This window comes from Borostomias antarcticus (genome assembly GCF_949987555.1).
Source record: "Borostomias antarcticus genome assembly, chromosome: 35".
Lineage (NCBI taxonomy): Eukaryota > Metazoa > Chordata > Actinopteri > Stomiiformes > Stomiidae > Borostomias > Borostomias antarcticus.
The window spans coordinates 869,424-896,943 of record NC_140268.1 but is presented as its reverse complement, the minus strand read 5'-3'; the positions used below and the strand labels follow the sequence as shown (position 1 = coordinate 896,943).

Sequence of the window (27,520 nt, the reverse complement as noted above, 5' to 3'; positions counted from 1 at the left end):
TAGCATAGATGCCATTAATAGAATGAACAGAAAGTACTTACAGTACATACTTGTGAACTGGGAAAGGATATTGGAACATTCTATTCCTATTGCACAGTAAAATTATGTTTATTAAAGTTGTACTTGTATTATATGTACAAGTGTCAACCATAGATCAAATTCATCATTCCCAGAGGTAAGTAAAGTCTTTGGGTAATGTATTTAAGGCTTAAGGTGTAGGACGGTATATAGTTTTACTTCATAGGCACATTTTCCCTATTAATTATACTACCATTCTTTCTCTTTCATACATTCAAATGGCTCATTCCAAAAACAACCCTTCTCTGCTTCTCCCCCAGCACCTGCTGATGATATGAGAAAAAAACATGATAAAATAAAAACCAATATGTGAAAAACCCCTTCTAAGACCATTCATATTCATCTATATATGCATACAATCTCTGTGTTGTATTGTTGGGCTTTCAGCCTTCATCTAGTGCCGTCATATCAGAAAACATCAAAGAGACACAGCAGATCAAAGTTGTTTTAGAACAAGGAATCTTTTTTGTCATCAGATTCCTTTTCTTCTCACGCTCGTCCTTCTCTCCTCACTCCGCCTTGCCCTGGAGACCTCCCAGAAGGCCGTTGGCCGTGGTGAAGAGGTTGATGGGTGATGAGCCGTCTGTGATCAGGGTGGACTTGAGTCCCAGAGACTGAAGCAGTTTGACCTGATGGGATGAGAGGGACAGAAGGAAGACAGAATTGTTTCAGACATGAGTTGTTTTTTTTAATCTTAAACCCCAATTTAATTTCTCCATATTCGGAATTCGAAAATAGAATCGGAGACCACAAAACAACAGTTAGGAAAATAACGTCTTCACTGTCAAGACTGGCTGGGTGGGTGTACCGCACACTTGATCAATCACAATACAATCGTATAGGACAGGAAATAAAGACGCCCACTTCCTTTCAGGAAGTAGTGGAGCCGGTGCACATTAGCCTATCCCAGCCCCCCGGACACCCAGATTCAGCACCGTGGACAGCGTGGCCAAGGAGCGGACGGAGTTCGACCGGCCTTTCCAGGTTACCGCGGCAACCCCGGGGGTGTGGCCGGGGGTTGAGTGATCAGGCTCTGCCTGCGAGAGCGCCAGTTGAAGCCACTCAACTAATGAGTCACACACACCTTCAAAGGCCCAATCAGGAAAGCCCTCAGCACCAACGCCCCTGGTCACTAAATAGTCATATTTTGTCATCAAAGTCCCTGTATTATGTGTGTTTGACGTGTGTTACCTGTAGTTCTGGGCCTGCTCTGGCCATCTCCTTGAGCGTGTCACTTCCTATGCAGCCCACCAGCTCTTTGAAGCGGATGCTCTCGATCTGCGCCATCTTCTCCTGCTTATCCACCTCCAGATGGTCCATCGCCTTCTTATAGCTCAGCTCCTGTTCCCGCGCCTTTGCCAGACGCGCCAGCTCCGCCTCCTGCACGCGCACGCACGCACACACACGTGCAAGTTCATTTTACATTACAAGTAGGGCTGGGTATCGATTTGAATTTCAAGAATCGATTCGATTCCGATTCACAAGGTTCAGAATCAATTATCACGATTCGATTCAATATTGATTCGGTTAGTGTTACTAAAACCTTTTTTTTTTTAGCTGTAACCTTAATTACATGACTGCCAAGTTATGCAACACATCAGTACTAGGGCTGGGTATCGATACTGATTTCCAAAAATGAATGAATGAATGAATGAATGAATGAATGAATGAATTAATGAACTATTCATTCCTTCATTTATTTATTAATTCATTCATTAAATAAAAGATCGATTTTGGGATTCATGTATCGATTCTGAATCATTTGATTCAGAATTGATGAATCGATTTTTTAAACCCAGCCCTAATTACAAGATCTGCCCCAAGTTTATTTGTCATTTAAACACACAGGCCCTCATTTATCAATGTTATGTAGCAGCCAGCGCGTGGCCATGGCGCCTAAGGAGGGGTTACATACAGCCTCGATCCTTTGGGCCTCAGCCTTCAGTTTGGCCTCGTTGACGGCGGCCTCTCCCTGGATGCGAGCGGCCTCGGCTCTGGACTGGGCTTCAGCCTTCGCTGCTCCGGTGCTCTCCACGGCCGCGCTGAGAGGATCAACACCGGTCAGCGCCAGAATATACGATCCAACAAACATTACCACAACAGAGCTCCACAAAAGCATCACAATCAATCAATCAATCAATCAAAGCTTTATTTGTATATATTTCATACCCAGAGGCAACACAATGCGCTTTACAGAGAACAAGGGAGGTGGGCATACGAGCCACCCCTACATATTCCAGTCACCTGCCTGTCTGTAGTTTTAGTAGCATTAGCGGTTAGCGGCTAGCTCCCTGTTCAGTAGTTAGCAACAAACACTGCTTGTTTGGTCACTAGGGATGGGTATCGAGTCGAATTTCAAGAATCAATATGATTCCGATTCACAAGGTTCAGAATCGATTATCACGATTCAATTCGATTCAATATCGATTCGGTTAGTGTTACTAAAACCTGTTTTTTTTTTAAGCTGTAACCTTAATTACATGACTGCCAAGTTATGCAACACATCAATACTAGGGCTGGGTATCGATACAGATTTCCAAAAATGAATGAATGAATGAATCATTGAATGAATTAATGAACTATAAATACCTTCATTTATTCATTCATTCATTAAATAAAAGATCGATTTGGGGATTCATGAATCGATTCTGAATCATTTGATTCAGAATCGATTAATCGATTTTTTTAAACCCAGCCCTATTGGTCACCTGAGGGCCTCCAGCTCGAGCAGCTCCTTCCTGGCGCGCTCCGCCTCCGCCTGGTCGGTGATCCTCTGCCTCTCCATGCGCCCGCGCGCCTCCTGCTCCAGACGCTCCGCCTCGTGGCTGCAGGGTCAGAGGAAAAAAAGTCATTTGTGGGGCGGCTGTAGCTCAGTTGGTAGAGCGGGTCGTTCAGTGATCGAAGGGTCAGCGGTTCGAATCCCAGCTCCGACTGTCCACATGTCGAAGTGTCCTTGAGCAAGACACCTAACCCCAAATTGCTCCCAATGAGCAGGTTGGCACCTTGCATTAGCTGTTTTAGCTATAACCTTGTACAGTGCATCTCTCCCTATTCTATAGGGTTAATGTCTACTGTACCTTGTCCCCGTCTTAAAAATAAATAAAAATCAATCAATCAATCAACTACATCTATGTTCCAAGATGCGTGTTTTGGGAAGCGTGTGTCGTGTCAAGGGCATAGCACGCCTCGAGGAATGGACACGTTGGAATTGAATATGGACAACACTGTTTATCTATGCGTAAGCTGAGCATGTGCAAATGAGATATTTGATCTCAAATGGGACCTCCTGGTAAAAGAAAGGTTCAATAAAAAAAAAATGTTGCCCTAATTATGAGCTCAAAAATAAATTAAATTAATTTCAAAAGCTCTGACCGTGCTGTGGCCTCTTGGGAGTTAGTGGTGATCTCGATGGCCAACTGGACGCTCTTCTGCAGGGCGTCGCGCGTTCTCTGGTCCACAGGTTCCACGGACTGGATGTCTACGCTGCTGATGACCAGGCCGTTCTGATGGAAGCGCAGACTCGGACGGACGGCCAGCTTCTCGTCGAAACCGAACACAGCCGAGCAGATTATGCGGTTGGAGTTCTGGAGAAATAGGACAGTGGTTTTCAAAGACGGGGCCGATAATTATCTACGCCATTTTGCCAAGTGCAATATGACTTAGAATAAATAGGAAAAATACCTTTACATGTACAGTAATCGATATTGCTCTCTTTTAAGCTACAACTTATTGTGTAACAAATTATCAAAATCATTAAACATTTGTGTTTTGTGACATGTTCATGTTGTAACTTTTTTTTTCTCCCTCAATTCTACACACAATACCCCATAATAACAAAACATGAAAAAGGCTTTTTAGACATCAAATGTATAAAAAAAAAATATATATATATATATATAGCACATGTATATAAGTATTCAGTCCCTTTGCTCAAAATTGAGCTCAGGTGCATCGTGTTTCCACTGATCATCCTTGAGCTGTTTCTACCCCTGTGGTAAATTCAACTGATTGGACGTGATTTGGAAAGGCACACATCTGTCTATATAAAGTCCCACAGTGGACACTGCATGTCAGAGCACAAACCAAGCCATGAAGTCAAAGGAATTGTCTGTAGACCTCCGATACCTGGGTGCCGATTCAATTTATATTGCGATTTTTGTGGCAAATGCGATTCTGTAATATTGCGATCTAATACAGTTACTGACGGACGGACCTTGTGGAAGTCATCGAACTGCACGGACGCCACGGCGCCTCGGATGCGGGACGCGATGGCTTTACAGGCGTCACCGACGAAGTCAGGCACGGAGAAAAGAGCTGCAGACGGAGTCACGTCTTTCTGAGACTTCACATCAAAGTGCCTGAGAGAGGGAGAGGGAAGGGGGGAGATGGGTAAAGAACGAGAAAGAGAGAGAGAGAGGGAAGGGGGGAGATGGGTAAAGAACGAGAAAGAGAGAGAGGGAAGGGGGGAGATGGGTAAAAAAGGAGAAAGGGAGAGAGAGGGAAGGGGGGAGATGGGTAAAGAACGAGAAAGAGGGAGAGGGAAGGGGGGAGATGGGTAAAAAAGGAGAAAGGGAGAGAGAGAGGGAAGGGGGAGATGGGTAAAAAAGGAGAAAGAGAGAGAGGGAGAGGGAAGGGGGGAGATGGGTCAAAAAGGAGAAAGAGAGAGAGGGAGAGGGAAGGGGGAGATGGGTAAAAAAGGAGAAAGAGAGAGAGGGAGAGGGAAGGGGGGAGATGGGTCAAAAAGGAGAAAGAGGGAGACATAAGCTGTGTTCGGAATCACTCCCTATTCACTATATAGTGCACTATATAGGGCGTCAGCCATTTTGTTTGTAGTGTCCAAATTCTCCACAGAATTTTCGTTCCCTATATAGTCCACTATTTATTACCCACAATTCACCGTGATTTGCAGGGAACAGTGCATGTACCCTACATTTTCTCCGTTCCCTAGGTAGTTCACTACATGGTGAACCCTATATAGGGAATAGGGAGTGAGGGAGCGAGGGAGCGATTCCGAACACAGATATAGTGACATCTATTTTAAAACAAGAAGGGGAGGGAAACAGACAAGTGGAATTGCAGCACAGAAAAATGAAGAGGCGAGGTTTCAATTCTGTCTACCTGCCTGGGTCTCAGGCCTGCGCCAAACCCTCCAACACAATTAATAACCTTTGACATACAAACAGGTGATGCTTAATTCATCAGAACACTGGGACAGACAGGGATGCCGACAAATGAGTGAAAAAGAAATACATAAACAGGGAGAAAGAAGGGCCAGACAAACAAAATATGTACTGTACAAATAAATACAGTAAGACAATTAATCCTTTCGATACGACCACGTCACCGGCAACATTTTAAAAATATCTAACAAATATTTAATAATATTTTTAAAAAAATCGAACAAATCTAAAAAATTCCTCACTCCAACACTTGCTGAAAGCCGAGAAACTGTGCTTTCTAGTATTATAGGGAAAATCCAATTAATATTCGAAATGTTGTCACTGTACTTTCAGGGTTAAAAGGGTTAAACACACACACCCACACACACACACACACACACACACACACACACATACATACATACAGTATGGATACACACACACACACACACACCCACACACACCCTTACCAGTTGTAGGAGAGTTGAAGCTGCAGGCGGGCGTGGTCCGCCGTCTCTATGGTGATGACGTCGGTAAAGAAGTCGGGCCCCAGTAACAAGCACACGGCCTTGATGACGTTGGCCCTCTTGGGTTTGTCACCCGACAGGGACAGCACGGTGAACTGCTCGTCTGGGCCCAGCATCACCATCTCAGGGCCGAACACCACTCTGGGGGAGGCGACAGAAAACCGCGTTCATCGCTAACAACGTTATGCACATTTACAGTTTGGCAATGCCATCAATGATACATTGGATGATGTAAAATTGTGTTTTATCTACAGCATGGGTTCCCAAACTCCATCAATGTGGGCCTCGCCTCTGAAAACAGTGACACACCCGCGCCCCCCCAACCCCCCAAATGTGTCCATTATGCAAGGCAGCGTTAGCTAGCCCATAACGTTACACAGCTAAGCTAGCTCGGTAGCACCTGTTGCTAGTCAACGTTTTCGCACAATACATTCATGCCTGCGGGGGAGGGGCTCTCTCTGCACTATCCACACATTTAGTATACATCTCTTCGATTATTTATTTCAATTTTCTGAACTTTAAAATCACGTTTCATTCATAAAAACCATAGAAAATTCACCCCCCCAAAAAAATCTTCCTTTTTTTTCTTTTCTTCTAACCATCCCTCCGCGCCTCCCCTGAATTTCTTTGGGGCCCCCCAGGGGAGGCCCGCCTCACAGTTTGGGAATGCCTGATCTACAGTATATCTGTTTATGTACCCTGTCACCCATCCACCTTTACCTGGCCTTCTTCTCCCTGTAGTCGTACACCTGCACCGCGGCATTGTGGGGCACCCTGAAGGACACCACCTTGGTCTTGTCCCTGTCCGTCCTCTGTCCCCCCGTCTGCCGGTCGGAGCGGTCAGCCAGCGGGTCCTTGGTGGAGGTCAGGAGGGCCTCGACGTTCTGGGGCAGCACCTTCGCCCACAGCTCCTCGTCCTGCGTCAGCATGTAGGTGTGGCCGATAACGGCGTGCACCTGGGAGAGGGGTTCAAAGGGCACCGCACCAAGGTTGTTATAGTTAACGAAAACTAACTAAAAAACGAGAACTAGGTGTGAAAAAACATTTTAGTTAACTGAAATAAAAACAAAAACTAGGCTAACTATCTAAAATAAACTAAAGTTGTAGAGAAAATGTCCTTAGTTTTAGTCTTTTTCATTTCATACATAAGCCTAGTATTTTGGCTGGATATTAAATCTATCCTCCATGTTCTTTAGCTGTGTCCTGCGCAGAAGTAATCTGACGTTCGCCAGATGGTTTGTTTTGCACGGAGTGAAACAACGTGAGCTCACGAGATCAGGATAGTCTCATGAGGCTAGCGCAGAAAAAAACCCAACTAAAACTAATACTAAAACTAATAAAAACTAAACTAAAACTAAGCATTATCAAAAAATATAAGACTAATGTTTATTATTCAAAGCCACGACAATACATTTGCCGTTAACTCCCACGATGGGACTTGTTTTATCAGTGTCATTGTGAAACTTCATAATATTACCGAGCACTCACTTTTCCAGTCTTGATGTCCCTGACGTAGATACCCTCATTCTCATCCAATGGAGTAGCCTGTCGGCGTAGCAACACCTCCACGGTGGCCGGAGGCACATACTCGATTGGGCCACGCAGCATCCAGCGGTCGCCGGGGCGACGGATAATTCTGGACTTTCGGTGACGTTTGGAAGCCTGCTCCTCTCCCAGATCTTCCTCATCCTCCTCTTCATACTCCTCGGGCTGGCGGAGAGGAAAAAAGGATTATCATGCCAATGCATTGCTTGTCTGGTGCATGTCTCTGTATAGTATACAGAGAGAAAATTGCTTACAAATGCCAAGTGCTTATTACTTTTGCAACTCCATGTTATAAGCAACAACAACAACAAAAATCCAATCCAAAATGGCGGAGTAACTGGCATTTTGGAGAGAAAAAATAATAATAATTTGATAACCAAAAAATTGCTAACAAATGCCAAGTGCTTATTACTTTTGCTTATAACTCCATGTTAACAGCAACAAAATCCAATCCAAAATGGCGGAGTAACTGGCATTTTGGAGAGAAAAAAAACACAAAAATTGCTAACCAAAATATTGCTAACAAATGCCAAGTGCTTATTACTTTTGCTTATAACTCCATGTTGCACCATGTTGAGGCGTTTGCAGATATAAAAAAACAACAGGAAATTACAGGGCCTTTAAATTTGACCATTTTGGCACAAAGCTAATTGCTAATGCTAATATAGTGCTTTAACACTATCTTCTCATGCACACTTTGCCTTATAGGCGTCCGCCTCATAATTCTCTATGCAAGAAAATCTCTGTCACCACACAAACGTCTTCTCTCCCTCCTCCCTCCCTCCCTCCCTCCCTCCCTCCTCTGTTCACCTCGGTGTCGTTGAAGGCCTCCACGGCCCTCAGAACCAGGCCCTCCTCCTCCCTCTCTCCTCCCTCCCCCCTCCCTCCCTCCCTCCCTCCTCCCTCCTCCCCTCCTCTGTTCACCTCAGTGTCGTTGAAGGCCTCCACGGCCCTCAGAACCAGGCCCTCCTCCTCCGAGAGCACGTACACATCCTGGATGCCCTGCTCCAGACGCTCCCCCGGCTGCAGGAAGAACGAGCGCTCGCCCTGAGGGAGAGAGAGAGAGAGAGAGAGAGAGAGAGAGAGAGAAAGAGAGAGAGAGAGAGAGAGAAAGAGAGAGAGGGGTGGAGATGATGGAAGATCATTTGGGTTGTCGCAACATAAAAAACCTGCCCTACTCCCAGAACGCATCCATCCTCCCTCCTTTACTCTAAGAAATCTCTGATCTCACACGACTGGATTAGTAACAGCTGTGCAGAGAAGCACATGCTCTCACTCATCCAATCAGAGAAGCACATGCTCTCACTCATCCAATCATGTGCTTGATGTCAAGTCCACCCCTGGACATGACGCTAGTATGTCACAGGGACTCACCCCCAATCCAACCCCCAATCCAACCATTGAGGCTGAGTGCCAAGCAGGGAGGCATTGGGTACCATTTTTAATAGTCTTTATTACTGTATGACTTGGCTGGGGAACAAATCCCTAACCACAAGGCCACCAAGCTACATGCCACCCCTATAACTGCCACACCCTCCTGTCATCAAATAAAGGACTGTGCAATGGACAAAGCATGTTTACAATCTCACCTTGACGACCCTCTTTTGTCCCAGCTGAGGTTTGCCGTCCGCTCCGACCGGGTCCAGGATCACGCCGTACTGCCTGCTGCTCAGCGTGGTCACGTTGACCACGCCCACCACCTCCTCGGCCGCTGAGGGGATGTGCGCCTCCCGCTCCGCCATGGTAACGAGCCACTCCTCCCCCGTGCGGCGGTCCCGCCCACCGGCGTCGCGGAAGGGCCTGAGCGCGCGGACATGGAGCGCTTTCTGAGAGCAAGATGGAGGGAGAGAGAGAGAAGAAGAGAGGGATATTAACATACCGTAAATAGTTAAAATGATGTTGTTAATGGACAAAATTGCAATCATCATCTGATAAAATCATATCTGACTATATCATGAAAGAAAAGAGAAAGAGATAGCAAAATATGAAAGGGGATACATGTTTGAGATGTTTCTACAACTTAGTAATGAGTAAAGGGTGTGAATACAGACTGTATGCACATGGGATTTGAGTGTTTTATTTTTAATAAATGAACACAAATTTCAACCCCCAAAAAAACGTTTTGGGTGAAAAAAAAAAAGAAGAAGAATTTATTCAATTTTGGAATCGGACTGTAACATTAAAATGTTGAGAAAGTGAAGGGGTATGGATACTGGGAGATAATTGGGGGGGAGGGTGGTGGGAGGAGTTACCTTGTCAGTGAGGATGAAAGCGTTGACGATGTCAATGACCTCTTCGTGCGCTCCGGGTAGATACGCTCCTACCTTCCTCACCTGCCACTCCTCACCTGGGAGACGCAGACGCAAACACACCTAATCCTTGACCTGTGTATGTATGAGTGTCCCATCGACAACTCTTCAGAAATGGCGGTGTGCTTATCCTTCAGGTACGTGTGGAATACAGTACGTACACTGGGCCGAATATATACTTTATAGATTTAAAATGCTTAAGGTGCCCTTCATTTCACTCATTCAAGATTCAAGATATTTATTGTCAGGTGCCAGAACTCACAAGTGCATCTTCTTTCTAAAACAAGTGACTAAGAGCATCATCTAGTGCTGAAGGCAAAGTGCAAGAATAGCAATCTAAAGTACAGTGCAATACAATACAATAAGTGCTTAGGCGGGAGGATTGTTGTAGTACTTCTTGAAGAGATGAGTTTTGAGCCTGCGATGAAAGATGGGCAGCGACTCTGCTGTCCTGACATCAGTGGGCAGTTCATTCCACCACTGCGGGGCCAGGACAGAGAAGAGCCCTGACCGTGTCGATCGACCGCAGGGGCCTCGGAGGTAGGAGGGGGCTGTTCCTTTCATTGCCCTGTAGGTTAGCGCCAGAGTTTTAAACTGGATGTGAGCTGCTACAGTGTAGGGAACGGAGGAGGGAAGTTGTGTGGGAGAACTTGGGGTGGTTGAACACCAGGCGAGCAGCAGCTTTCTGGACAAGTTCCAGAGGTTTAATGGCCGACGCCGGGGCCCCAGCGAGGAAGGAGTTGCAGTAGTCCAGGCGGGAGATGACCAGCTACATAAACTGCATTTGAGATGTGAAATGAATATTGTGTGGTGACACAGTGTAGTGTTTTAGCACTAGTCTCTCACCAGTGACCCTGTGCACTCCTCCTCTGTCCACTCCCTCCTTGCGGGCGCGCAGGTGGATGGCCTGGTTCTCTCGGATCACCGTGGCCTTAATGGTTTCAAGCACTACCACCTCCTTCCTAGGGATGTATGTACCTGAGGGTCAGAGGTCGAGTTCGAGTTAGAGATGGAACATAATCCCCCCCCCCCCCCCCCCAGGTGGAGTAGAAGAAAGAATTTGGCCGGTATTTTTTCTTCTGGAACACAAGTGTATACCGTAACTAACAGTAGCCATGTTTCCATCCACTTGTCAATCGAATTGTGTGAGGATCGCTAAAAATATGAACGCGAATAAAGCCGGCGAACGTGCGTTTCCATCTAGAGCTTTAAATCGGATAAAGCATTTATCGCAAAAGACTTTTATGGAACGAGAGAAAATCCGACGAGATCGACGGTACAAACTTTTTGTCGATTTTCATGACTTTTAATCGAATGTTACCGTTTCCATAAGGCGTTTTTAATTCGATATAACAATGCGCATAAAACGTGCGGATGGAAACATGGCTACTGACGCAAGTAGTTATGAAAATAATCCGATTCTATCTCGTTAGTCGCACTCTTCACACAAATAAGTGTTTTGTGTGCGCTATACAAATAAAGCTTTGATTGATTGATTGATTGATTGATTGATTGATTGATTGACTCACCGGGCCCTTCGAAGAGCCACTCGTCTCCTGCCACCCTCTTCTCTCCTCCCGCCTCCTCAAAGTCCAGCAGAGCCTGCAGACGGAGCGCCGTGTCCGGGAACACGATCTGCAGGGCCGTCACGTTCTGAGAGAGAGAGAGAAATAGTTCGCCAGTCAAGAACACAAATATATGCTTTAATTTCTTCTTTTCTTCTTTAATTCAGGAGTATCAACAAATTGGAAATGTAATGCTACGCTAGGCAGAGCCATATAAAATTCAGTTATGTATTTGTTTACTTAAAATACTGTATATGTAACCCTCTTTTCTGTCTTATGTCTTGTCATGTCTTATTATGTCTTATGTCTTGTCGAGTGTTACATATGGACATTGATTGTTTATGATTTGTGTGTGTTTTGTGTATGGTGGTTATAAAATATAAATAAAATGATTGAAAGAAAGAAAGAAAGAGAAAAATAGAGATAGAAAGAAAACAGTCGTGTCAATATCAATACGGGCCTATTCATTTGCCTCTGAAACTAGCACACCCAAGATCACACCTAAACCAGTTCATCCTGTAACTACCGATGGGCCCAGTCCATGTCCACCCTTACGGGCTCACAGACTTGTTGCCACTAAGTGTGTGAGGGCTTAGGGCTGTCCCATTGTCAAATCGTCAAGTGCACAAGGGCTCTCTGGCAGACATTTTGAGCCCTGCATACCCCCTTACCATAAGTCCACACTTCTGCAGACTTTGCCTAAGGGAATTACCCACAGTTCATATCGTTGTGACGTGAAAGATGGGGTTACCTGAATGGGCAATAAACAAGCATGGACAGCACACACACACACACACACACACACCATACACACACTCAACAACACTAAGTAATACTAACAGAATGGACAACCACACTTGCAATTTCCCCAAACTGCACATTTCTAGTTTATAGAACTAAGCCAACAAAGCCAGTTGCACACTGAGACGTTACTGATCTGTCAGTTGTGGTGATATAAAGGAATCGAGCGGAATACTCCTGCAATAACTGATTATTAGATCAATTTAATAATTATAGCCCATTTCATATACTGTACGAAGGCAACACAATACGCTTTACAGAAAGGGGGAGAGGATGTAGCCTACTTATCCTACGTCCCAAACCCACGATAGTAAGAAATATGTTTAGGCAGCGTCTCGCACTCAACCACTTACCAGGTGACGTCAATAAGTCTGTGAGGGTTCAGGGTTTGAGGGTTTAGGGGGGGACATTGGGATTGGGCCATCGTATTCAGCAGTACCTGTTGAATCTCCTCTCCTGGGTAGAGGGGGAAGGGTTCCTGGGTGAGGCGGATCTCCAGGTCAGCGTGGCGAAGCTTGGCCTGCCCCGATTGGTCGAAGAGCACTTGACCATTGTCGTCGCGGGCGACCGGGTTGAGCACCACGCAGTAGTGGCGCGGCGGCACCATGGTCATACGCGTGGGAAAGAACTGCACTCTGGGTAGGATACAGGAGATCATAATACAGTAATATTCTAAAACACTTATGACTATTCTTGTATTTTAGTTATTCATCATTATTCACCATCATCTATCAATAATTCATTCATTTTGTTAATGTGTCGTGTTTGACTGCCTGCATGCATGTATGCAAGTAATTAATTTATTTTATCTTTATTTGTGACATCTTTTCATAGGAGAGTGACACACAGAGGAGAGGAAGGATCCAGAACGAACTATTAGTCCAGTTCTGTATGTTTTTGTTAAAGCAATACGTCGCGATATTTGGACCTTTACAAACATGTCTGGTGCTAATTCTCCAATTAGATTTACTCAAAGTAAGCTGAATCCAAACAGTATAACACCAGCATATGTCCTCATATCAATTAAAGACATACAACGGTAACAAAGTTTTATTTGACCATAAGCAGAACATACCTCTCGTTGTCCTGACGGATGTAGGTGAGCGGTCCTGTCTCCACCCGAGCGATGTTGGTGTTCTGGTCCAACACATGGATGTAATGGTGCGGTGGGATACGGATGATCGACGCGTCCACAAGACCCTCAAACTCCCCTCTTCTGTTCCCTCCAGTCCTGGGTTCCATCTAAAGCAGGCCATAGAGGAAAGGGTTAACCACCAATGCATGATTATGAGTCAACATGGTCACTCAAATAGATGTATTATTTAGGCTACCAGTTTTCATGTGGTAAATGGTAAATGGACTGCACTTATATAGCGCTTTTCCACCTTAGCGGCACTCAAAGCGCTTTACAATGGCCTCTCATTCACCCATTCACACACACATTCACACACCAATGGCGGTAGCTGCCATGCAAGGTGCTAACCTGCTCATTGGGAGCAATTAGGGGTTAGGTGTCTTGCTCAAGGACACTTCGACATGTGGACAGTCGGAGCTGGGATTCGAACCGCTGACCCTTCGATCGCTGGACGACCCGCTCTACCAACTGAGCTACAGCCGCAATAGGCCCACATTATCACGACCTTGTCATCTTACTTTAGTCCGAAATGATTAGTTATTTGTGAGGAACTATACAATGAATGGATACAGAAACTGGCTGGTCAGGTATAACTGAACTGAACAAGGGAACGCACAGTACATGACAAAGGCACTCCCATTGGGTACACACCTGTCACTCACATAAATCTGTTCAACACACATACGCACCCTGTTACATCTTTACAGAACATTCTGGTGCACCTACCCACGTCAGCAAAGGGACAGCATGCAGTAAGATAACACTTCATATACCACACAATAGTTACTGAAGTTGTTGCAAGACCGGTGGGTGTAGGACGCCAGAGCAAACCCCAATGCAGCCCAATAACAGTCTAACACATTCACATCTACAGCACATACGGGTATTGGCTGTTCGTAGTATTGGTGTAAGTAAGGAAGTCTTTTTCTGTGTGTGTGTGTGTGTGTGGGTGTGAGAGAGAGAGTGTGTGAGCTTGCGCGTGTGAACGTTCTGCTACTTCTTTAATGACAAACCTTCAAATCTGTTGTTGAACATCACATGATTTCTATGCTCTCACACTCCTCTGTGGTCGGTATTCTAATAATCTCTCATTAACTATAGGGCTGATGTGTCCCTGTCACCATCTGTTATAACGTAATCAAATATGGCCCATCCAAGCCTGCTATTCAACTTTGAAAAGAATATCTTTCCTAGGCTACATAGCATAGGCCAGGTGGATAATCAAATGTGGGTCAAACCAAGGGAGGGAACAAATCCATGGTTGCATCAATACCAATCAGTGGTGTAGGAGATATAAAGGCATAAAGGAGAGAAGGGCATACAATTGCAGGGTTAACGTCCAAAGATTATGGCAACACAACATCAGGTGCTTTGGGACTTTCCCCTTGAATGAGGAAATAGCAGACTACATCTGTCAGTAGCCTACAGCTTCTAAAGTCTTGAGTATACAGTATGTTAGCCTGTGTGTAAATTAAAGGCACGGGCCGTGTCCGAAATGCATACTACCTGCTATATAGTATGCGAAATGTAGCGTGCTACATAAAAACTGTGCATACTACATCTCGCCTGCTATTTAGTACATACTATATAGCATGGAGGAGGTGTGCATTTCGGACACGGACACAGTTCCATGTTCCTTTCCCCAAACAATCTTCACAAATAGGAAACCATTAAGAATTTAAACATCTATGGTTTTAAAAGTATTTTACCCCAAATCCTGCTATCTTGGAGAGATTATCAGAAAGGCTCTCATGCATTGTGAAGAATTAAAAGCATATGAGTTATGTTAGGATACTATAGTTCTCCTTAAAGTCGAGCAGGGTTTTGTAGGCAGTATGCTTATTGTATTAGGCCTCAATATATTTTCACAAGAGCATTGTACAGATAGATTATTAGATTAGATTAGATTATTATTTATTAGAATAAACGTCTTCACGTCATGAAAAGTATACTGGTAAGATCCACAAAGATCAACCCGGAAGAGCGATGCAAATGTCATTCATCGTAGTTTTTAAACGTTGTAATAAAGCAAGATACAGACTTTTTCTTTTAACATGCAGGCATTTCTTCAACAACCTGGGCTTGCAATACACTATCCGAAACAGTAAAACAGTAAATGTTTATTTTATGTTTGGTGCTGTGATTTAAACTAACAGTAGAATATTTGCCATAGCATTTTATTTTCTGTAAAATAAGTTTGAGACCTTACCTTCAATGAGGTTTCACCGTCTTGGCTGAGAGTTCAACAGACGAAGTTATTTGCGTTTGTATAATAAAAGTGATCAGTTGTTTAGTGTTATGGTCGTAGTACTTTTTGCAGTGAACCCGGAAGACGGAATGACACGCCCTACACTGCCTCTGATTGGCTAGATCTACCCTGCCTCGGATTGGCTAGCCCTACACTGCCTCTGATTGGCTAGATCTACTCTGCCTCGGATTGGCTAGCTCTACTCTGCCTCGGATTGGCTAGCTCTACCCTGCCTCGGATTGGCTAGCTCTACTCTGCCTCGGATTGGCTAAGCGCTATCATGGATAAGATAGCTAATATCACCGTCATCATCACCACCACCACCAGCATTATTATTACATTAGGTATAATAATAAAATAATAATACTTCAATATAATTATGCCGCTCATTGATTGGGCATACACGTGAGACTAACGTTAGCCGTCACAATTTCATCTAATGTCTGTCAAACAAACTTAAAGGATATGTTCGTTTTTGACAACCTGGACCTTATTTACGGCATATTATAAGACGTTTGACTCACCGAGATAACTTTGGTGTAGTTCGGAGGCCTGTAGAAGAAATTTAAAATCCAGCGCGAGCCAAGTCCCATGTAATGGCGGCGGACGGGGCACTGAGAATGCAGCTTCTAAAAAATCTATTTTCTGCCTCGAAACGGTTGTTTTCTTCAATCTGTCTTTATGAATCGCTAGTTGTGCTTACATAGAGCGAGGGCTTGTTGTGGTTTTTCACATGCCTCTGTAATATGATCTTTAGAAACGTCTTTAGAAACGAAATAGCTTCCCCACTTGCTCAAGCACGCATGTGCACAGCGCGCAGACTGGCTATTCTCCGTTATGTCTGTAGGCTACACTCGCGGCTCATTCTCTACGCTACGATCGGCTTGTTGGTGCCTGGAATATTGTGTGCAATATGCCTGAATATTTATCAGATTTTGAGGATAGAGAAGATGACTTAGAATATGATGGACGCCAATCGTAGCGTAGAGAATGTGAGCCGCGAGTGTAGCCTACAGACGGAGAATAGCCAGTTTGCACGCTGTGTGCATGCGTGCTGGAGCAAGTGGGGAAGCTATTTCGTCTCTAAAGACGTTTCTAAAGATCATATTACAGAGGCATGTGAAAAACCACAACAAGCCCTCGCTCTATGTAAGCAGTTAGAAGTTAGAAGCTACATTCTCAGTGCCCCGTCCGCCGCCATTAGATGGATATACTTGGCTCGCGTGAGTCAAACACCTTATAATATGCTGTAAATAAGGTCCAGGTTGTCAAAAACGAGCATTCTCCTTTAAATAGACCCTTTTGCTTAGGTAAGTGAAGTTTCATGTTTATCTGACACTTGTAAATATGAGCGCCTCTCCTAAATAGGCCGACGCCGATTTCTTTTGACGGGGAAGTGAATGAAGCTAAAGGACTGTTGTCTGGCATGAGCGAGCGTAATGCGACAACAGGACTGAGAAGGGCCCAGCAAACACACAACGTCAGGGAGACGTTCAGATCATGTCTTAACAACGTCCGTCGGTCCAGAACCCCATTTGTACGTCTGCTGGACCCCTCAATATTCAAACGTCTGGCTTGGACCCCTCTAAGACGTCTGTGGACGTGCAAAACGGGTCCAATATCTGAACGTTAAAAAATACATTAATTCTGGCTCCTAATTGGATGTCTTTGGACGTCCGAAAAAGACAAAAAAGACGTATTTAAGACGTGTCTTTGCTCAGTGGGAGGCTCCACCTTGCAGACATGTGGACATTTCTTTTCAACTGTAACAGTGAAGCTGCAATAAAGATCTCTTCAAACCAAACAGTTGGTGTTTGCTATTTTTTGTGTCAATATCTTTAACTGCATCACGTGGGTTATAATCTATTAATTGATGGCACCAGTGTCGTCATGCATGTTATGGCTGCGCGTTACCTTTAAGATGCGTGGGATATTGCTTTTTTACGCCCTTATAGGTTTTCACTGATCACTCACCAACGTGCAGGTGACTACTTGGGCATGTATTAATAACTGGAAATGTTTGGCACAGGAGTATTTTCAGTCTGAAGTTGAATTTGAAATATCGATATCTGTCGGCAAAGAAATCGGAGTGGCGGGGGTGCGAGGACGGGAGGATTGAAAACAACGAGGAGCAAGAGAGGAGGGTGCATACAGTACACCAAATACTTTACCTTTAAACTAGAGGGACAGCGGCAGGGATAGAGGGGGAGAGTAGAAGAGGAAAAAAGAAAGAAAAGGAAAATAGACTGAGGGTGGGAGGAGGGAGAGAAATGTCATCCCAAGCGAGGCGAAAAAGCCTAAGCGGAACCATGGATTGCGGTCGTTCGGGAAGTGTCTAGCTACGGACACGGTTTTACGCAACACCGAGGCTTCGGAATCCCTCGGTTCGGCCTTTCGGAGCTCGGAAATAAAATCCTCCTTCCCCACAAACAGCTGTCTTCTAGCCTACAACATCATATTTACACATTTGTTAATCAAATCTTGCATTAACTTTGCACCAGATACATTTTGGTTTAATAATTTGCTAAACAATCAATCAAACTGCATTTAAATCCATTATTAAAAACATCCTGCTGTTTAATTCTCGAGTGTCCATCGCAGCTCAAGAGGAAATTAAAACTCGTAATAAGATGATAAGCATTAGTTGAACAATTCCTTTTGAACGTAGATGCTTTTGAATATAATATTTTAAATGGTTAAATTTCAAAGCCTTGAAAAGTCGAATGTGTGTCCTGGGGTGTCTTGTTTTATTTCTTATTGAGTTTTATGATAGGCTATTAACTTTAACGCAGAGGCACTTTCCCAGTCGAGTGACCATCAGTAGCCTATACAGACATCTAAGTGGATGGACTCCATAGCTTTTTCTCATTTTTCAAAGTATTTCTTATCGTGCATCAAAATGGATACTTGGAGTAATTTTCTGTTTCAGGTGAGTGTTGACCTTGATAATCTTCTTATTTGTGGACACTCTGTCTCTCTTTACTTGCACTTGTCTGTGCCTATAAATGTAAATGTCAGTCTGATAGTTTAGAGACACTGTTTTTTTTTATATTGTGCTTGTGTTCAACCCATTCTGGTATTTTTCACAGAATAATAAAACATGCAGGTAAAACACAACTCAACTAAAATAGGTTGTGTGTGCGTGTGTTCATGATCTCACTTCTGATTTATTTATTTTTAAGTGGATGTCTTGAGCTAATTTCCCTTCTCCTCATCTCAACAGACTGCACCCTCACAAACACAGTCTGACACCCCTCTCCAGCCTGATCTTCTGCCAGATCTGTCTGGCTCTGCCCAAAGCCCCCCGTCAGACCACATAGTCCACCCCCCATCCACCGTGGACACTGCTGCCCTGAGTGAAGAGCCTTTACCCGGTAAGGGGCTATTATAAGAGCCTCTATGACCCAATGGATATTACGGAGGGTGTGGCTTATCACAAAAGGTGTTTGACTTCTGAATGGTTTGACAGAACACCACAAAACTTTGTATGGATATCACCACCCGTGAACCGAGGCTTATACAACATTATTGGCCCGATCAACCACAATGGGGGCGCTAGAGAGCTCTTTTCGGGTTCAGGCCTAACTGCCAAAAATGCTTGTCTGAAACGCAAATGATTGCTGTACTACGCTTTGTGGTGAAAAGGGGGTTCATATTTCTTGTATGAATAGGTCATGGATTGCTCTACAACTTACTGATTGGACACACAATCGCCAGATTCAATTTTGATGTCAATATAAGTGTTTTTGTGTAAAGCCACCCACATCACATTTTCATTGTATTTTCTTTGACATTTTCAATGACCACATAATTCAAATGTGGCTATGGTGCGCTTGTTGCCTTTGAGGCACTTGTTTTGCTGCTAGCTTGAGACTTCAAATCCCAAATATCATTTGGCTACACATGCAAATGACACACTCTGCTTTTTTTTTTATTGTCCTTCACTCCTTCTGTCATTCACACTTTCTCTATCCTTTCTCCTTTTCAGTCAAAGCTGTTTCGAAGTCCAGTCGTCTCGCTCATATTTGCGGCACGTGTAATAAGCAGTTTAAGAACAGTTATAACCTGCGACGCCACCAGTCCGTGCACACCGGGATCAAGATGAAGGACCGAGCGTCCCGCGAGAGGGCGGAGGGGGGGAAGGGGGGAGGAGGACGAGTTGAGAGACAATCTGTCCCTCTGTCCTTACTCCATCTCTCCTTGCCCCCTCCTCCACCGCCCCCTCGACCCTCCTCCCTCCCTCAACCCGCCGCACGCCGAAATCAAGACAGAGCAGCGGTTTCGATTGCCGCGGCGTCCGTCACCATGGCCGTGCCTCAGTCTGTCCAAACCGCAGTGGTGGTTGTGGGGTCGATGGAACAGGTTGGTTGGAGCTTTTTCTGGCATGCCTCTCTTCCTCTCTCTTAAAGGTACCCAATGTAGTTTTTTGACCACTAGTATGCGCTCTAGAGCAAATTTGAGAAAGGCGGTCCCCGAAATTCGCGTACTACGTCATTGCGTCAATACGCGGAGCACATAATAGTGACGTTTCACACATCTTTGTTGTTTTCAAAACATTAGCTAAATATCATTTTGCGAGGAAATTACAAGGTAGGAAAGACATTCAAGTGATTCAACATGTTTATTAGATGACAAGGAACCATATAATCGAGGAATTTCGAAAATAAACAAACAACGGATTGTTTTGATTCACGTTTCGTTGGGTACCTTTAATGTGCGTTCCTGCAGCCCATGAATGTCTAAATCAATCTGAACTGAGCTAATTTGTGCTGGAATTAAGTGAACTGAATACAATTGCTGAACTTCACATCATAGTAACTCATCCACCTAATGGCCCAATTGGTTGAGAACAGAACTTTGGCGGAACCTACTTTATTTCCTAAATCGATGTTGCCTTTTGACCCCCGTAGAACCCCAACTCGAACCAAAGCCAGGTGCGGAAGAACCACGCCTGCGAGGCGTGTGGGAAGGCCTTTCGCGACGTCTACCACTTGAACCGCCATCGACTCTCTCACTCGGACGAGAAGCCCTACTCCTGCCCTATCTGTCAGCAGCGTTTCAAACGGAAAGATCGCATGAGCTATCATGTGCGGTCACACCAGGGCGGGGTAGAGAAGCCCTACGTCTGTCCACACTGTGCCAAGGCCTTCTCTCGGTGAGTAAGGTGGGGTCGAGAAGCTGGGGTGGGGAACGGTGGGTTGGGGTAGTTAGTGTTGGGTTCAATTCTAAATTCAGTTTATGGAGTTATTTCTTGATATCTGTGTGCAGAGCCAAAATCCCCCCCCATTCATTGTCAATGGGGGGAATTGAAATGGTCATATCTTGACATGGGAAGGTCACTGAGACATGGTATTTGGACTAGCATAAAGCTCGACCTAATGCATGCAGCAATACCAGCCTGCTAGCAAACACGTATGTGAGCACAATGCCACAAAATGCATTCATGGGTGGAGGTCTGTACTCAAAGCACCATTTCTAGTTTAAATTATATTATGTTCAACTTATTTATTGTGCTTCTTTTTGAATATGTATACTCTATGACATACTTTCAAATAAAGAGTATTTTGTCAATGTCCGTTTCAGACCCGACCATCTCAACAGTCATGTTCGACAGGTACATTCCACCGAGAGGCCCTTCAAGTGCACGGTAATACCCCTTTGTGGAACTCTAATTTTTCTAATTCCCCCTCCTCACTCACTCAATCTCTCTCTTCTCTCATCCTTGTCCATTTCCTCTCTGCATGTAGAGATTGGTGTGTCCCCGGCACCTAAAAACTAATAACTACTCCCAAAAAGGCAGATCTTAATCAAAACCAAAAGCTTAGAATTAGACGTTGCAATACTTCAAGTGCTCACAGACAGATCACAACTGGTTGAATATGTTTTTGTACGAGAGTCTCATTTGAATGCATGACAGATGTTCAGCAATCTTTCACAATCTTTCAAAGAGCGCCCGCATGTGTTTCTAAGTATCTTTTCTTTCTTGTGTATTTTCTTGTTTTTATTTTCTTTTTTTCCAGATTGGCATTTCATTTCTGTAAATGTGATGTGTGTAATCGCTGTGTACTTTCGTTAAGGAGACGAAGGTCTCAAAGGTTCTCCCTTTTTAAATGCAGTACATACGTAAGTATATATAATACTTACGTATATACAAGTAAATATAAGCAATAGCTGCGACCACGTACAAACTATAGAGTAGGTCTACAAGCGTTTTCAGTCTGGCTGAATTATTATTTATTTTTTTTCATAGAAGTTTATTTCAGGGACAACATACAAATACATTAGTCTCCTTAGAGAGAAGATGCATTGTACTAGATTATAGCTTTTGCTAATTTCCATCTCCAGTCCCATATACATACAACAATACAATAAAAATTATGCAATAAAACATCCATTCGTACAATACGATAAAAACATGCATTTACATATTAAAACACTACATTACAGATTCCATGTCATACTCCTCCTTCCCCTCTCAACCCAGGCACACACACATTTAATACTACATTACAGATTCCGTCATACCCCCCCTCCCCTCTCAATCCACCCATACACACACACACACACACACAAACACAAACACGCACACACACGCGCACGCACACACACTCTACACAATCTTCTCCTCTTGTCTAATTAGTAGATTCCTAACAGCTGTGGTGCCATGTTTTTGTGGACCAACCAACCGACCAACTGCCATAGCAAGCTGTGATGCTCACAGCTCATAAACGTACAGATGTTGTCGTGACGTTCATGAGAATATGCTTGTGTCCCGTGCAGACCTGTACCTCGGCATTCGCGACGCGGGACCGTCTTCGCGCCCACCTGATCCGCCATGAGGAGAAGGTGCCGTGTCACATCTGTGGCAAGCTTCTGTCCGCGGCTTACATCACCGATCACATGAGAGTCCACAACCAATCCCAGCACCATTCCTGCCACCTGTGCAATCGCAGTGAGTGTCTCCTTTTACTTAAAATACACAATTCAATTGGATGGAACAGTCAATTTCATTCGGCCAAAACTATAGTAAAATTAACTTTGAGCAAACTCATTATAATAGGAGTGGTAGGTATGTGTCATGTCTAGGTCATGCGAGCGTTCCTTGTGTTTTGTTGCGTTTTGTTTAGCGAAGCACGTCGACTTGTCACAAAAGTAATGTGAAATATGAAATAATTATGAAAGTTTATTTTAACTGAAACACAAGGGTTAATAATAATAATAATAACTTTCATTTATATAGGTTAAATCATTACCTAACTTTCTGTCTCCTCTTGTTCTACAACTCACTGTCTGCACCAGCCTTCACTACCCTCACCTACCTCCGTGTCCACGCCCAGAAGCACCACGGCGAGGAGTGGAAGGAGAGCGGTGGGACGCGGGGTAGCTTCGGAGGAGCGTGCGCTGGAGGAGTACTCCTGTGTCAGCTATGTGGGGTCCAGTGCAAAACTATCACACAACTTCAGGGCCACATGGGCACCCATGCGGCCCCTCAAAGTGCCCCGAGCCCGACCAGCCCGGTGGGGACTACTAGCGTGGCTGTGACCGTGTCCGGTACGGCCACCGTGGGATTGCTGGTGACAGACTGCTCGGGCATCGCCCCACAGCCCCACCGTTAGCTGGATCAGTGTGGGGTCGGGTGGGGGTCACAGGAGTGAACGATGGAGACTGCAGAGGTGAGAGGTCACCTGTGATAGAGGGGTTTTGGTTAAACGTGATCGGTTGTGATTGGTCATTGTGTGATTCCCTAATAATTGAAAGATGTGTTTGTATTTTGAAACGGAATACAGTGCCTGAGCCTCATTAATTAATTAGGTTAATTAACTAATTTTGGAACTCGCAAAACACGGCAACGCGGTGGCAGGATTTGCCAATGTCTTTCGTGCAGTGTTGCACACTAACCACCAGGAGGCATCGTTGATCAAGCAGCTTCTAATGGCAGCGGAGCAACTTGATTACCCAGCTTATGGAGGGATTGGTATTGTTAGGGTGTAATGGAGCCTATACAGCAAAATCAAATCAAAAGGTTTGCAATTATATAACAAAGCACCTTAGTATCTTAGTGGTAGCTGGGTAATCAAGTTGCTCCACTGCCACTAGAAGCTGCTTGATCAACGATGCCTCCTGGTGGTTAGTGTGCAACACTGCACAAAAAGACGTTGGTGGATCTCATCACTGCCCTGACACGGTACGCCACGCTGCCATGTTTTGCAAGTTCCAAATTTAGAGGCTCGGGCACAGTAAGCATCACAAAAGTATGAGAAACTTCTAGAAACTAGAAAGGACGCTCGGAGAGCACATAACTCCGCCCCTGTGAATACATGCCGTCAAGCCACAAATGTCAAAAATATACTGGTGGTGCATCACCATTGCAGTTTCACCCTCCGGTGTCCGCTGTTTGAAATTCTCACGGTTAGTAGGTTATTACTGTAAAGACACTCAAGTTTTTGTGAGTAACTTCACCGAAATGGCTTCGTAGTAATTATAAGAAAATCCGGTCTATGGGAGTTTACATTGAAACTCCTCTCCGATAGGAACAAATCCACTATGGGGCGCATGTTTTCACTTTCCCTCCCTGTTGACAGTGAATAGGGGATTTTTTTGCTCCAAAAAATGAATGGCAGTGTATGGGCGGCCATGTTTCGACAGCTCTGTGCTGGCTCCCCTCGGGTCAGAGGTGTACTCCGGACCTCCCCTCCACACCCCTCACTCCAAACCCCATGTCGCTAGCACCCCCACATGGGGCGCTAGCTTCACTCAAAAGTTTTGTTTCATGAAAATAAGTCTGGTAGTTTTTGCATAATCCTGCTGATAAACCAACGGATAGATGGACAAATGCCACCGGAAAACATGCATTGGTATATTCATGTTTGTTTATAGGTCCTAGCAGTGTTCTCATTCTGTGTTATTGTCCATAACAGATTCACTTAATCTACTGCCAAAGTTGGCCCAAGACCAAGGTGATCATTGAATCTCCCTTCTCTTCAACCAGCTTACTGCCATACACTGCAGAAAATTGACTTTGAATTGGATTCCAGATAGGGAGGAGTAATTTTAAGCTCTTTCACTCACACTAAACTTCTCCCACGCTCTGCTTATTAAGCTAGAGCTGTCACCACCTTGCCAGGGTGCAAGACCGCTCGACACAGTAGAGTTGCCAAGTCCAATACCACCGACTTTTCGTGGATGTTTTTTCTGCTCTCATTAAACTGCAGTCCAAAAGCCAATGTTCAACATTGACATTGAGCACCCGCATACTACAATTTGGGTAACACACAGGCCTACAACTATCTGACTGATCTGAACATATCAGGATGGTCACTGACGAGGAGAAAACGGAAGAGACTGCCTGCCAAGTTCACTCTGCAGACCGTCAGCACAAAATGGCGTATTCATCTGACCTGGTCACATACCAAGACAGCCGAAGACGTGGTTGTAACTTGTAATTCCATTACATGTGTTGTTGTTTGGTTAAGATTAGGCTTCCATAGTATTTGACAATTTGCAATTGATACCATTTGTATAATATTTACAGAGAAGGAAAGCAAGATTCTTAACTGGAATTGCTACAGATGAGTCCTGAAATTTTGCAAGTCCTCTCAAACTGACTAACTGGATTCATGCATTTTGATATCAATTGTCGAACAGAATGTTTATTTCCGATGTTCTGTAGGCCTATTTCTTCATAAATGCTGGATGTGTAACATTTGTTTGCTTCTAATGATCTTTACGTCTTATTACTATGGATACTGATTTGTTAACTATCTTGGAGTGGAATAGATAGGAAAAATTATTTGTATCCGTGTGACATTTTTGTGATGCTGTACGATGTTTATGCATTAGGCAATTTGTTACGGTAATAGAGCGCAACAGTGTGGATCCGATTTTGTCTTCATTCACTCGTGTCAAAAAATCCTCATATAAAGAGTTTTAAGCATGGAACCAAGCCAACTGGCTCACTGATGAATCGTGACCACCAGCCAGTATTATAGAAACCACAAGTCTGTATGATATCAACCTTGTTATAAGAAAAAACATGTTTGATTCGCAATGTCTTGGAAAAGTACTATATTACTCACAACCCTGAAGTGTAACAGCGACCTCTCTGATTGGTGGAGCTCGTTGTTACCGTGGAAATGTTTACAGCATGTCGTGGTCGGCCATTTTACGTGCAAGGCGTTACTACCTGCTACCATGGCACCCACTGAACTCGACGATTGTCTACCACAGAGCAACCATGATTTCTCTTTGTGAGTATTTTCATTAAATGAATGAGAAACGTCCAGTATTTGATATTATATGTTTGTTGACACAAGGCTAGCAGACCTACGGCGGACCCCCGATGGAGGAGTTGGTCCGCCATTTTTTTTGTAGTGTTTGAATTCTCAACGGTTAAATTCATTCACTATATAGTCCACTACAAAATACCCACAATTCACATTGTTTTCTAGTGAACATATGATGTACCCTACAATTTATCCCGTATACCACAATGCAACACTGTCGTGTTTTACCGAAAAATAAGACGTGAAGAAGACGGTAGCTATCGGTGGAAAAAGTAGTTGGCTAACTTTACGATGATTCCTGTAGCTGTTTTGCTGCTGCTAATGCGAGTTTGCCTCCGTTAATGGCTGAGAAACAGAAGTTGAACCAACGCAGCATCAAAATAGCTACAGGAATCATCATTGTAATGTTAGCTAACTGCTTAAACCCCCGAAGGGCAACAAACTCTAGTACTTGGTCGACTTTATTTGTTTGTTTGGATCTAGAGCAACCCCAAAAGCTTGCCATGTTATTCCTCCCACAGTTCTAACGGCACACACACAAGTCACATGTCAAATCGATCTTCCTCATTGCTAAGCGATCTCTTTGATAGTTTAATTTATATTAATTTATTACAATTTCCCATTGACTTGAATGGGAATAGGGAAAATCTCCAGTTCAAATATTTTTTATCTCGGAAACCTTAATGCCTACAGTTACCAAACTTGGTAGAGAGGTTAACAGTCAAGAGTCCTACTCTGGAAAAAATAATTACACTGATGGGCCTCACGGTGGCGCTATAATAGCCCACTTTACCTTTTGGTCTGTAACTCTTGAACCATAGATTGTAAAATCAAAAATTTTAATTATTAACGCAACGCACCGGGACAACAACGGAACCAGAATGCCATTCGGCTGCAGCCATTGAAAGTGAATGGCATCCGTCAATGTTGACGCATCAAACGCAAGCGTGTGAGCGGGGCTCACTCGATCGGGTATGACTCTGCCCACTGAACCGGAGCCTCCGCCCACTGACCCGGAGCCTCCGCCCACTGACCCGGAGCCTCCGCCCATCGCCCCTGTCTGCATACTGCAGTCGAAGGGCCCTTGCATCGCACAAAAAGACAAGCGCACTTACTCGCAGAGCCTGTGGGGGCGCAGTTTCGAGAAAAACGCTATATATATTGCTTTAATTATGTACACAGTCTTGTACCCTTTGCCTTTTTTCCATTTATTAGGGCTCAGAAAGGTATTAAGGTCACGATCCTTCAGCTCACCAGTTGGTTCCAGGTTTAAAACTCATAAGGATTTTCTGAAAAGTCAATGAATGTAGGCTAAATTCACTTCCTGATCCAAAACCTTCTTTGGGGTGGGGGGTGTGCTCACTGTTGTGCTCTATAGGCCTAAAGCATCATATCAGTAACTATGAACATCATTTCTTGCAAAAAAAAAAAACGCAAGTGACTGCATTAGTACTGATAAAGAGGAGCAAAATTAAATTAACTGACTATGTGTTGGATTTCTATGTGAATTGACATTGAAAATGTCATTGTTTACAACAGTGGTCCAACCATCCCCCCACCTCCCATCCACACACACACACACACACACACACACACACACACACACACACACACACACAGGAACTCCTCCTCCTACTCAACTATCTCACAGCTGACCAACAAAAGAATAAATATTACACAAGACCCACAGTCAGATCGATGGGATATTCGTCATTACAATGCTGTCAGTTTGCTGTGGACCATTTTAAGCTCACGGATATTGGATACATGGCTAAAGTGGGTTATGTTAGTTAGCAGTATTGGATGCTAACTAGCTAGCTAGCTTGGATCAGAACTAAGGGTGACCTTATCATTCTCAAAATACCATGAG

At 44.2% G+C, this 27,520-nt stretch overlaps 2 protein-coding genes across 2 annotated transcripts; one reads left to right on the top strand and one right to left on the bottom strand.

Annotated features, from left to right (window-relative positions):
- Positions 1-64: 64 nt before the first annotated feature.
- On the bottom strand, positions 65-15,444 carry mvp (major vault protein). Its single transcript, XM_084461101.1, has 17 exons — positions 15,329-15,444; positions 13,060-13,226; positions 12,424-12,619; positions 11,148-11,271; positions 10,465-10,596; positions 9,562-9,656; positions 8,899-9,135; positions 8,234-8,356; positions 7,253-7,474; positions 6,485-6,720; positions 5,708-5,905; positions 4,292-4,436; positions 3,451-3,662; positions 2,787-2,903; positions 1,994-2,120; positions 1,270-1,458; positions 65-707 (listed from the first exon to the last, which is right to left on the bottom strand). Exons 2-17 carry the CDS (start codon positions 13,224-13,226, stop codon positions 588-590), a joined length of 2,640 nt encoding a protein of 879 aa, XP_084317227.1. The 5' UTR covers positions 15,329-15,444; the 3' UTR covers positions 65-587.
- A 2,809-nt stretch (positions 15,445-18,253) lies between these two features.
- Positions 18,254-22,983, top strand: maza (MYC-associated zinc finger protein a (purine-binding transcription factor); the record flags this gene model as incomplete). Its single annotated transcript, XM_084460992.1, has 7 exons — positions 18,254-18,296; positions 18,591-18,741; positions 19,356-19,729; positions 20,278-20,522; positions 20,951-21,014; positions 22,148-22,319; positions 22,667-22,983. Exons 1-7 carry the CDS (start codon positions 18,267-18,269, stop codon positions 22,981-22,983), a joined length of 1,353 nt encoding a protein of 450 aa, XP_084317118.1. The 5' UTR covers positions 18,254-18,266.
- Between the last annotated feature and the right edge of the window lie 4,537 nt (positions 22,984-27,520).